Source organism: Pristis pectinata, chromosome 33, assembly GCF_009764475.1.
Source record: "Pristis pectinata isolate sPriPec2 chromosome 33, sPriPec2.1.pri, whole genome shotgun sequence".
NCBI lineage: Eukaryota > Metazoa > Chordata > Chondrichthyes > Rhinopristiformes > Pristidae > Pristis > Pristis pectinata.
The window spans coordinates 17,857,810-17,870,009 of NC_067437.1; the positions used below are offsets into that span (position 1 = coordinate 17,857,810).

The following is a 12,200-nucleotide window of genomic DNA, read 5'->3' on the forward strand; positions in this document are numbered from 1 at the left end:
AGATAAAATACAAGTGGAAATTAGCAAGAAATGTATGAAATAAGTTCTAAAGAAAAAGAAGCTGAAGCAAATGCAAGTCCTTAGAAGTCGAGGTAAGAGGAATTACAATACATAGCCCAATGGCTGTGATACTATGCAAATATGTGCATTTCTTCACTGTTGGGCTGGCAAAGACTAATGAAAATGAAGAATTTCAAGCAAAGAATTACAGGCAGGACAGTCATTCAGCGACGTAGAAGAGTGCCAAAGGAACGGAAGCAGGCAAGGTCATTGCCTTCTTAAAAATGGGAAACAACAACAACAAATCCTGGTGCCAACCACCGCAACTAAGTTAATGGAGTGGGTCCTTTCCAGGTACAAGTTTCAGGCTAACTGCAGCTGCTGTTAATGAGGCCCTATCCCTCACAAGGTTTCCACTGTGACCGAAGGTTGGTGGTATTTTCATTGACCTTTCTTTCATCTCAATAAATATGAACTAAGAGCCAACAACTATCTGAGGCACAATGTTCTTGGGGTATACCAAGTAAATGTGGAGGTGACATTATTAAATTCGGTGTCTGAGACTAGGGAAGAATTGTACAACATACACTGGGGAAATCTTGTGGCAACTCACATTGTTACTTCCGTGAAACCTGCCCATCAATCTGCCAAGCGAAGACTGCGACTGATCAAAAACTCTTACCGATGTCATGTTCCTGGAGGAGTTTGTCCAGTCGGGGAAGGTACTGTACTATCAGATGGCGGAGAACACGCTGGTCAGTCTGCACACCCAACAGCGTGGTGCTGAAATATGAGGGAGGAACCAGGTCCTCAATAATGGCACACATCATCCAGAAGGCATCCTCCTCCTCAAGGAACAGCAGCAAACAAGCTGCAACCTGAAGGCATGAAAACAAAGAATTAAACCTCACACCAAAAATACTGAACAGAAATAAACCCGGAACCAGAAGCCCAGGCTGAAGATAAAGTCTATACCAATGCTTCAGTGAAGAGCAGCCACCACAGTGTCTTCTGCTAACTTCAACTTAAATCAGAAAAACTACTGAGGTCTGTCGGTGATAATCAGCGGGAAGAGCAGGAGCACAAGGTCTGGGGTGGCAGTGGCTGGGGCAGGAGCACAGACTGAGGCAGGCGATTGTGAGAGGTCCGTAACACCGACCATCCTTTCATGCCCTGCCAAGCAACTCTCTCACCCCAAATGCTGGACAGTAGCACCCTGCTGTGACAGATCATTGCCCTCCTTCACTACTTGATATTATTTTTATTTATTTACCTTTTTAGAATCTGGGCAGCACCGACAAGGCCACTGCAATCCATCTGGGACTGTTGACTATGGACAGCTAGAACTTAGACCCAGTGGTGAAAGAGGAACAGCGACATTAGGGTGGTGTGTGACTTGGACAGGAACATGCAGTTAGTGGTGTTCCGCTGCACTGGCTGCCCTTGTCCTTCTTAGTGGTGGAGTCCGAAGATCCCAAGGTGCTGTCAGAGTTGCCTGGGTGAGGAAATGTAGTGCATTTTGCAGACAGACAACCTACAGCCATGAGAAATGATGAGGGTGACTGATGGGCGACTAATCAAGCTTTACTCTGGATGGTGCTGAGTCTCCAGAAATGTTGAAGCTGCACTCAAGTATATCCATCACTGAAGGTGTAAAAGCATGCAGGAAAATCAGGGAATGGTGACAATACAAAAGGAAGGCGAAGTCCATTCTTCTTCTTCAGAAGAGCAACAAACTCCATTTACCAGGCCTTTCCCTCTAGTTCCATAAATTCTTCAGAGTCATAGAGCAATACAGCACGGATACAGGCCAATCAGTCCAACCAGTCCATGCCAAACTTTCTTTGCAGACACAGATCCAACTCCCATTTGAAGGCTACATTTAAATCTGCCTCTACTGCCCTGCCAACGTGTTCCAGGTCCCACCATTGACTGCATAAAGATGTTTCCCCTCATGTCACTTTTGGTGCTTTTCCAATTGCCTTCATTCCACACCCCTTGGTTCCTGACCAATCCACCTACTATAGAACATCAAACACTACAGCACGGTACAGGCCCTTCGGCCCACAATGTTGTGCCGACATTTTATCCTGCTCCACGATCTATCTAACCCTTCCCTCCCACATCAGAAGGAAGTAGTGGGAAGGGGGAAGGGGGGAAGAGCAAGAGAGAAGGGAGGGGAAGTATGCATAGTTTGTTTCTACCAGAACCTCGGCTTCCTGACAATGTAATTTTGGTTCAAATGTGGACAAGATCAGAATTCCCTTGGTTTTATAAAGGTAGTGTCGTGAATGTAGGAATTTCTGGACAATTCAGATGCAGGAACAGGACCAAGTGAGTGAAAGTTGAAGGCACAGTCTCTGCAATTGGACTCTGCTGTATGTCAGCCTGAAGGCTCATCGTTTGATGTGACTCTCCAGGAAGTGTGTGTGGAGCCTAGACTCCGTGGAAGCTGACATGGGTGTCCTCAGCCTGCATCTCAGATGGTGATTTCAGCAGTGGCTGAGTCATTGTGTAGTGAAGAGGTGTGGACCCAAGGAAGCTGAAGGGGGCAGTGGAACTGAAGTCATGTTGACCACTGCTCCAGTGCTAACTGAGAGACACCAGGAAACATTAGCACTTTTAACAAGTGAGAAGATAGAAACAAAATGTTCAACATCGATGATGTTTCATTCACCTGATACACTGACTCTCTCCACAGATGCTGCCTGACCTGTTGAATACCTTCAGAATTTTCTGTTTCTATTTCAGATTTTCAGCATTTGTAGGTTTTTAACTTGGAAAATGAGGACATTGCATGAACAGCTGTACCTGGCACTGCTTCAGTTTCCCTGGTTTCAAAGCCTGAATGGAACTAATACTACAAAGGATGGGACACCACACCATCTTGTCCAAACCTCACATCACCTGTTAAGTGTGAGGGATGGCACAGTGGAACTGTAGGTAGAGCTGCTGCCTCATAGTTTCAGTAACCCGGGGTTGATCCTGACCTCCGGTGTTGTCTAAGTGGAGTTTGCACACTCTTCCTGTGACTGTGTGGGTTTTCCCTTGGTGTACCAGCTTCTTGCCACATTCCAAAAACATGCCGACTCTTAGAGCAATTGACTATTGTAACTTACCACTAGTGCAGGAGGGTGTCAGGAGAATCAGGGAGAGTTGGTGGGTACGTGAGAGAGGAAATAAGTGGGGGAATGAGACTGAAGGGGTTGCCTTGAGAGCTGGCAGAGACTTGATAGGCTGAATGGCCTCCTTCTGTGTTGGAAGGAAACATGGGAAATGAGGTGTGTCTTTGGTTGTGTTGCAGGTTTGCTGCACTGTATCTGCAGATTTTTTCTTGTGTGAGATTTTAGAATGATTGGCAATAACTTCCCAGCCCGCTAGCAGGAACTGCCAGTGCCAGACAGGTCTTGCAGAAGGTCAGAGCCGTGACTTAGGCCTGTGGTTTGCCAACTATCGAGTTGCCCCTTGTCGCTCCCGCTGCAGTGTCAAGATCTTCATCGAGCTGTGTCCCGTTGTGTCATTGAAAGGTTTCGTCATCGACATTCAGTGCATCTGGTCTGCCAGATTGGTGACTGACACATCCAGAGTCGATAACAGTAACACACTGCACTTACGGGGATAGGGGTGGTTAGGGTCCCTATAGTGAGACCCAGTTGCAGTTCTGTGCTGCCACAAAGACACCAGCAGCTGACAGGGAGAGTGATGTCCAAGTTGCCACATCCCGACCTCTTCCCTTCCCTTACCCAGGCCCCTCCCTCTGATCCTGTGTGCCGTTTTAGTTACTTCCTCCATCTGCCCCACCAGTTTCAATGAACTATGCAACATGTACCCACAGACCTCACTGTTGTCATCTACCTCGTTTGCAATTGCTTCCTCTGATTAACATTGCCTCTACCCATTCTGTCCCACAAAATGAAGCTTCACTTTTCTCAGCATTAAGTTTCATCTGCCCCCTTTCTGTTCATTTGAGCTCTTGGAAGTTCATTGCGATACAATGTTCACTACACCATATAGTTTACTGCACCTCCAAATCTGGAAACTGTAGCCTACTGACGCAAGTCTGAGTCATAGATATGCATCCAGAAAAGCAGTAGTACCTGTCCCTGAGGAACTCCACTGTAAACTTCCCTATTTTACTTCTACTATTTTTCCTGTCTCCTAGCCAATTTCTATCCCACAATTGCACTTGCAATTCCTTTTATTCTATAGCCTCCAATCTTGATGACAATCCTATTACATGGCACCTTATCAAGCACCTTTAGCAAGTCCACATCATTTCCTTCACTGACACTCCCCGTTACTCTGCTACAAACACCATCAAGTTTGTTAAACACAATTTATCTTTATCTTTAACAACTTCATGCTGACTCTCTCTAATCAATCCACACTTGCTAATTCTATCACTGATTATGTTTTCTGAAGTTTACCCCAGTGCTGAGGTTAAACAGACTGCTGTACGGTCACTGGGTTTATCCCTATACCCCTTCTTAAAATGTGCAGTCTTCCATTTCTCAGGCAACTCCCCACCACTGAATCCACAGACGCTTGGAAGATTTAGGGTCCCACACTTCTCTCCAAAGCCTAAGGTGCATTCCATCTGGATCAAGGGATTTATCCACTTCGTGCAGCTGATTTCCCAGTGCCTGCTCTTTATTAGTGATTAGCTAATCCAGAGTCTCATCTGTAGAGTTTGTTTACTCAATACTGCACTGTTCTGAAACCATTTGACACAGAGCACAAACACAATAAGTGCGTCAGATTACTTTACGGCATAGAAGGCCACTCGGCCCATTCTCACTGTAACCTGTTCTCACCACATTCCCATCAATGCTTCCACCCACCTACACTAGGGGCAATACTACAGTGGCCAATTAACCAATGTCTTTGGGATGTGGGAGGAAACCGGAGCATCCGGAGAAAGTCCCATGCTATCACAGGGAGAATGTGCAAGCTCCAGATAGGTAGCACTGGAGGTCAGGATTGAACCTGGGCTGCTGGAAATGTGAGACAGCAGTTCTCCCAGTTGCACCACTGTGCCACCTGAAACAACAATCAGTCAATAAAAACTGTCTGAGCAGCGTTCAGTTCCAAGGGATGGGCTGCTGCCAACATGCCTCTTCCTGAAATGAGTCATTATATTTGCATTTTAAATGAGTCTAATGTCTTACTTGAGAAACTGCTCTGGGCAACAGCACTGCCAGGTGACTAAGACAAGTGCAGTGAGGGAGGTTGCTGCCTGTTTTTGGAGTTTCAAAGGCCCTGAAAACTTTCCTCTTGAGAATGCATTTACTCACTCACCAATCCTTATGCCTCAGAGTATTGTGTTCAGTGTTGGTCGCCCTGCTATAGGAAGAGTGCAGAAAAGACTTACAAGGATGCTGCCAGGACTTAAGGGAGTGAGTTATATGGAGAGGTTGGACAGGTTAGGACTTTATCCCTCGGAGACTGAGAGGTGATCTTATAGAGGTGTATAAAATCATGTGGGGCATAGATAGGGTGAATGCACTCAGTCTTGGGGAATCAAGAACTAGAGGGCATAAGTTTGTGAGAGGGGAAAGATTTAATAGGAACTTGAGGGGGCAACTTTTATTACACAAAGGGTGGTATGTATGTGGAATGAGCTGCCAGAGGAAGTGGTTGAGGCAGGTACAACAACAACTTTTAAAAGACAGTTGGACAGGTACATGAATTGGAAAGGTTTAGAAGGTTATGGGCCAAATGCTCGCTTGGGACCAGCTTGGATGGGGCATCTTGGTTGGCATGGACCAGCTGGACTGAGGACCTGTTTCTGTTCTGTATGGCTTTATGCCTACCAACTTCCTGACATTCACACTCCACTGAAGCTACATTTTGTGTTAGTTTCACAGTGCTTAATATCACTTCTCCAAATATATGTTCGTCACTCAAATGTAGGGGCCACAACTGCAAATTTTTCCAACGATACCAAAACTGGCAATGTGGTTGAAAGCAGGGAGGAAGCTCAAGGCCACAGAAACATATTGGTGAAAATCAAACAAACTCCTGCAGATGCTGGAACAGAACAGAAAATGCTGGAAAATTTCAGCAGATCAGGCAGCATCTGAGGGAAGAGAAAGTATCAACTCTTCAGGTCTGAGACTCCACGTCAATGGTTTGGTTAGGTGGAAAAAAAACATGGTAAATGGAATTCAGTCCGGAGAAGTGTGATAAATGAACCTTGGGAAGGCAAACACAATAAACAGCAGAATACTAAGTAGTATTGAAGAACAGAAAGTCTTGGAATCACAGAATTGTTATGGCATTGGAGACTATTGCTGGCTTCAGAAGAACAATCCCATCAGTCCCATATTCCTGCTCTTTCCCTATAGTTCTCCAAATTATTTCCCCTATCAAATTCCCTTTTGAAAACCCTGATTGACCCTGTTTCTACCATCCAAATGGGTGGTGAGTTTTAGATCATTAACTACTTGCTATTTGACAAAGTTTTTTCTTGCATTCTCCTTGTATCCTTTGTCCACGTCTGATCTCTATGCCAAAAGTGGGACTACCTGAAAAGGGAAAACACTGTAGTAGTTTCCCTGCTCTAGCTGTGTGAATGCCACACAGGCCAGCTATCAACCTCAAAAGGGGTTGCATTGAGGTTCTAGTGAAGGCAAAGTTCTCATCGGTGGACTCGGCAAAAGAGGGATGAAGAGAGATCTGGGTGTCCCAGTGCATAATTCCCAAAAGGTACTATCCAGGTACAGCAAGCAATTAGGAGTGCTATATTTTGAAAGGGGAACAGAACACAAAAATAGGGAGGTTATGCATCAGTTATATCTGATGTTGATGAAAGATGTGTTGGGTTCAGTATTTGCCTCCTTATTTAAGGATGGAAAAGTATTGGAAGTAGTGCAAAGAAAGTTTGCTTGACTAATATCTGGCCTTATGAGGAAAGTTGGACAGGCTAGACTTGTATCTGCAGGAGTTTAGTAGAAACAAAAGGGACAATTGAAATGTACAAGATCCTAATAGGTCTTAATAGGTTTGAGAGGATATTTCTTTTTGTGGGAGAATCTAGAACTGGGGACACTCATTAAAAATAAATGGTCATCCATTTAAAACAGATGGGCATTCTTTTTCCTCCAGTGAGGCTTGTGAGTCTTTGCAACGCTATCCCTGAAAGGGCTGTGGAAGGAGAGTCTGAATATGATTAAGGCAGAGATAAAAAGACACTAGATAAACAAAGGGGTGAAATGTTACCATGGGTAGATGGGAATGCAGGGTTGAGGTTACAATCAATCAGCTGTCAGCAGATTTAAGTGCCGAGTTACCTCTTCCCTCAGTCCTGACACCATTCTCTACCCGCTCTAGGAATTTCACATCCTTCCTTCAGGAAGGTGACCAAAATTGGAGACTTGTGTTGTGTATCACCAGTGCCCCCTTCATGATATAATCAAAGGTATGCCATACATACATCTCAACAGAGAAACATATTATTGAGGAGTAAACATCCCAGTGCAAAAGGGATCCATTCCTGACCAACAAAAGAAGGATGGTATTAGATGAAATAAATTTGCAAAGACCAGACAGGCCTGAGAACCAGGAGAAGTTTAGAAAGCAGCAAAGGGTGGCAAAAAGTTGATAAAGAGGGAGAAATAGAAAACTAGCAAGGAATATAAAAACATTATAAAAGCTTCCACAGATATGAAGAAAGGAAGAGTATAGCAAAAGTAAATACTTGGCCCCTTAGAACTTTAGATGGGAATGAATAATGGGGAAAAGAAAATGGCAGAGAAATTAAACAATGATTTTGTATTTGTCTACAAAGCATCAAAAAGTAGTGGAAAATGAGGGAGAAAAGAGGAGGAGAGAACATAAGGCAATCAGCAAAGGAAAGAATTACTAAGTACATAGTGGACTATGTACTGTGGGACTACATATTCACATAAAGATAAAAACTGCACACGCTGGAAATCTGAAATAAAAACAGAAAATGCTGGAAACATTCAGCAGGTCAGGCAGCGTTTGTGGAAGGAGAAAGAGAGAGCTAATGTTTCAAGTGTGAAATCCATTGTCTTGTTTCTCTTTCCAAAGATGCTGCCTGACCTGCAGAGTGTTTCCAGCATTCACATGAATACATAATTGACAGAAAAGGAAGATAAATAAATCATTTTTCAGGTCAGCAACCTGTAATTAACTGCAGGGATTGGTGCTAGGTCCGTAGCTACTTACAATCTGTGGCAATAATTTAGATAACCACTGGATTATCACTAAGTGAAAAAAATGGCAGATGCTGGAAATCTGAAGTTAAAACAGAAAATTCTGTAAACTGAACAGGTCAGGCAGCATCTATTGGAGGGAGAGAAAGAGTTTGTGTTTCCAGTCCATGACCTCTCACGGTATTACATTTGTTTGCTGATAACACAAAGTGGGAAAGGAAACTGTGAGGAGAACACACAAACCTGCAAAGGGATATGGACAGGTTAACTGAGTGGGCAAAAGGCAGGCAGGTGGGGTAAATTTCTAGCTACCCTCCTTGGTAAGAAGAATATAAAATCAGAATATTATTTAGAAGGTTTGATGCTAATGAGTACTGTTGTTCAGATAGATCTGAGTGTCCTAGTTTGGCGTATCAGTATCTTAACTGTGAGAAATGATTTACAAAGATACCAGAATTCTTATAATGTTCCCCAATAGCTCAGCTGCATCTTCCTACATGAAGCAACAGAGTGTGTGATTCAATGGGAATTAGGACGGCAAGAGGATGGACAATGATGGGTCAGTCGTGATACCTAAGGGATGGTTTGCAATGGACTGCAGTGGAAGTCAGACTACTAGAAGGAATGGGACCAAGGGAAGTATACTGCTGAATAGCAATGTGTGTTAGGGTCCTAGACAAACAAGCTTCCACCTAACTGAGCAAATAAAGATATCAAGAATATGGAGGTAAAGCGAATATATTCCAACTATGGCTCATACCATTCCTGTTCCCTGGCAGTAACCAATCTCTGGATATAGCCATGCCAGCCCACGCAGGATTCTCCGTAATCTTGGAACCCCAATGCTGTCCATGTTGGAGAAGCAGGTGTTACTTGGCATTGTGCGGAGTAGGTCTTTTTCGATCTGAAACAAAGAAATAGTCGATTTAGCAGCCAAATCAGAACTTGGCTACCCAACCTTGGCCTGACCAGACCCAACTACATGCATCAGATTCAGGCCGAGTGTAGATTCTGCTGAGATCATTCGGGTCAAGTCAGGCCAAACCAGGTTCAGTACTTTACCCCAGTTCAGGATGATTTGCACTCTTCTTGATCAGTAACAATCCCTGTTCAGAATAGCAGGTCTCTTTACCCCCACAAATGCAACAGGTCAGGTCAGGTTGGGCATAGAGAAAATTCAAGTCCTTCGGCTCAGTTTGGATTCTGATTGACCATGGTTTCATCGGGGTTGTATGAAATGCTGCTTCTGGTGATTTGCGTTTGCATACCCTCAGATCCCTCCGTAAACCTAGCTCATTTAGATACACCGCCCAAGGAGTATGTGGCCTCCTTATTAATTTCACCAAAATGTAGTCTCTTGAATTTGCTTTCGAAGATGTTCATCTGCTAAATATTTATCAATTCTGCAAGTTTATTGATGCCTGTACTTTCCTATGGTCCTTCTCTGCTTGAACTATAACCTGAAAATTTGGTGACATTTATAAACATTGAAATGGATTTTTGGGTACAAGATGTTTAAAAAATGGTGAACAACACTGACCTCTGCACAAGTCCTTGTGGAAAACTACTTTTGCCAGCCTGAGCAACTACCAGTAATTATTACTGTCTGTTTTCTGTTATTTCCCCCCGACTCCATAAGGTCTGACCTCGGTCCTGTCCAATATCTTTCTTATCATCAACAGTATTAAAACAGATTGTTTGGTCAGTTATGAGGAGAAATTGGATAGGCTAGTGTTGTTTATTTTGGAACAGTGGAGACCAAGGAGTACTTGATAGAGGCATAAGGGACAAGATAGGGTAGATAGTAAGAAACTTAGCTCCAGAGCAAAGATATCTAAATCCAGATGGCATTGGTTTAAGGTGAGGGTTAGGAAGTTTAGGAGGGGATCTGAGGAAGAATGTTTTTCACTCAGAGGGTGGTTGGAATCTGGGACGCATTGCCTGATTGGGTGGTGGAGACAGAGACTCTCACAACGTTTAAGAAGTATCTGGATGAGCACTTGCATCGCCAAGGCTGAGGGACTACAGACCATGCGACTCATGGTGATAATAGAATCAGCAGTTACAAAGATCTGCAGAGCTGGTGAACTCTCTAGTTCCTGCTGCATTACTCCAGGTGACCTGCTGAGTTCCTCCAGCATTTTGGGTGTGTTGGTGAACTCTCTTGCTGTGCCCAAAATTTTTAGTATCGAGACCATCCTTTTGAATATACCTATGTATCCTTCCCTTTGCCCTAATCCACCAAGCCAAACTTACCTTGCCTCAAGCACTGAACCTGCACGTTCCTCAGCTTTCTCCCCCACTTACACCCATGCTGTTCTCAAGCTCAGTCTATCCCTGAAACAACTACCTGATTGCTCAGCCCTGCACCAGCTGACCCACCACTCTTCCCTTCCTGGTTAACATGTACATTGATGCTGCTACAGGTGATTCTTCCCTAGATATTGCGCCCTCTGTTTTATAGGTCTTCTGTAAATCATTCTCCACTCTCAGATACCTACCCTTGACTCTTATTTTTGCTAACTGATGATATTTAATCTGCCTCCCACTCCAAATTCCTTGAATATTATACCACCTCCCAAACTGCTGTGATCTTTCTATGCCTGCTTACCTCATCAAGTTTCTCTTTCACAGCACTGAAATGGTCTTAATCAAAATCACAACTAATGCTCACATTGATGCCTGTGTGCCTTAACCTCTCTGCAACCTTTGGCATAGTTAATAATGGCTTCTTCCAACTCCCTCACTGTTACCTGCCAGAGCCTTTCCATCACTGGCCTGTGAAATCCCACAACCATCTGCCCTTCACATCATCTCTTCCTCATCTACACGGTGACATTACATGCAAACCTGTGGTTAGATCATAGACCAGTACAGTACAGGAACAGGCCTTTCGGCCCACGATGTCTGTGCCAGCCATGATGTCAACTTAAACTGCACATGGTACATCCCTCCACTCCCTGCCTGTTCACACGTCTCTCTAAAAGCCTCTTAAACACTGCGATTGTATCTGTTTCCACCACCTCCCATGGCAGTGTGCTCCAGGCACCTGCCACTCACTGTGTAAAAAAAAACTTGCCTCGTAAATCATTCTTTAAACTTTCCCCCTCTCACCTTAAAGCTATGCAAGTCTCCACCTCCACATTAACAACGCTCTTTAATAACTCTATCTCCACCTCTGCATGATTGAGTTATCATTCAAATTATCACACATCTTAGAAGTATTGCAATTTCACCCAGTTAAACAGTGAAGCCACTGTCTTGGGTTCCAACACAGACTCTGTTGCTGACTTACTGCTTCTACTCTCCCTCCCAGTAGCTTTCAAACTTAAAAAAAACACTGAATTTTATTCAGTCTTCCAACACCACATTCCCTACATGACAAAGAATGACTAATTTCACCTTCTGCTATAAACTCCCCAAGTCCTGGCCTCTGCCTTTCTAAAACTCTCACCCATTCCTTTGCCACCTACTTATTTAACTTTTCCAATGCTCTCTTCACTGGCTTCCCGCCTTCTAATCTTCCACATTCAAAATCCTTCTCCTCGTATCTTAACCCACGCCCTTGCACTTGGTGATCCGCACCGGCTCACCGCCCTCATAGAGAGCACACTGCACTTATATAGTCACTGCTTCACATGAGGATAATCAAAAAATATGTACACTGACCCACATGCAATATTTAGCAAATGAGCAAAAACTTATCAATGAGACAATTTTTTTTTTAAATGTCTTAAATGATTAAAGAAAGAAGAGAGGGTAATCAGGATAGAAAAGATCAGAAAAGAAAGAGGGAGGTGTAAGGCTACGGGGACAAATTGAAATCAAGCAATGTGTCAGATCTCCACGGTTAAAACATTTCAGGTCCTCTTGCTTCCTTACCCCCTGTAAACTGCTCCAATCCCACACACGACTCAGTGTTCTGATTACAGCTTCTGAGCACCTCCCCTTTCACTACACAACTGATGGCCATGTCTTCAATTGACTATATTGCATGCAGGCATGGACCTGGTGGGCTGA

The 12,200-nt window shown here is 43.9% G+C and overlaps 1 protein-coding gene across 2 annotated transcripts in view; it reads right to left on the reverse strand.

The window, feature by feature from the left end:
* The window catches only part of sgsm3 (small G protein signaling modulator 3), a 108,000-nt gene that overhangs the window by 67,737 nt on the left and 28,063 nt on the right, over positions 1 to 12,200 (reverse strand). For both annotated transcript variants that reach the window (XM_052043409.1, XM_052043410.1), the window contains exons 9-10: positions 8,941 to 9,084; positions 683 to 878 (exon numbers count right to left, since the gene is read on the reverse strand). In XM_052043409.1, the coding sequence (XP_051899369.1) occupies positions 683 to 878; positions 8,941 to 9,084 (340 nt within the window). The remainder of the gene's footprint in view (positions 1 to 682; positions 879 to 8,940; positions 9,085 to 12,200) is intronic.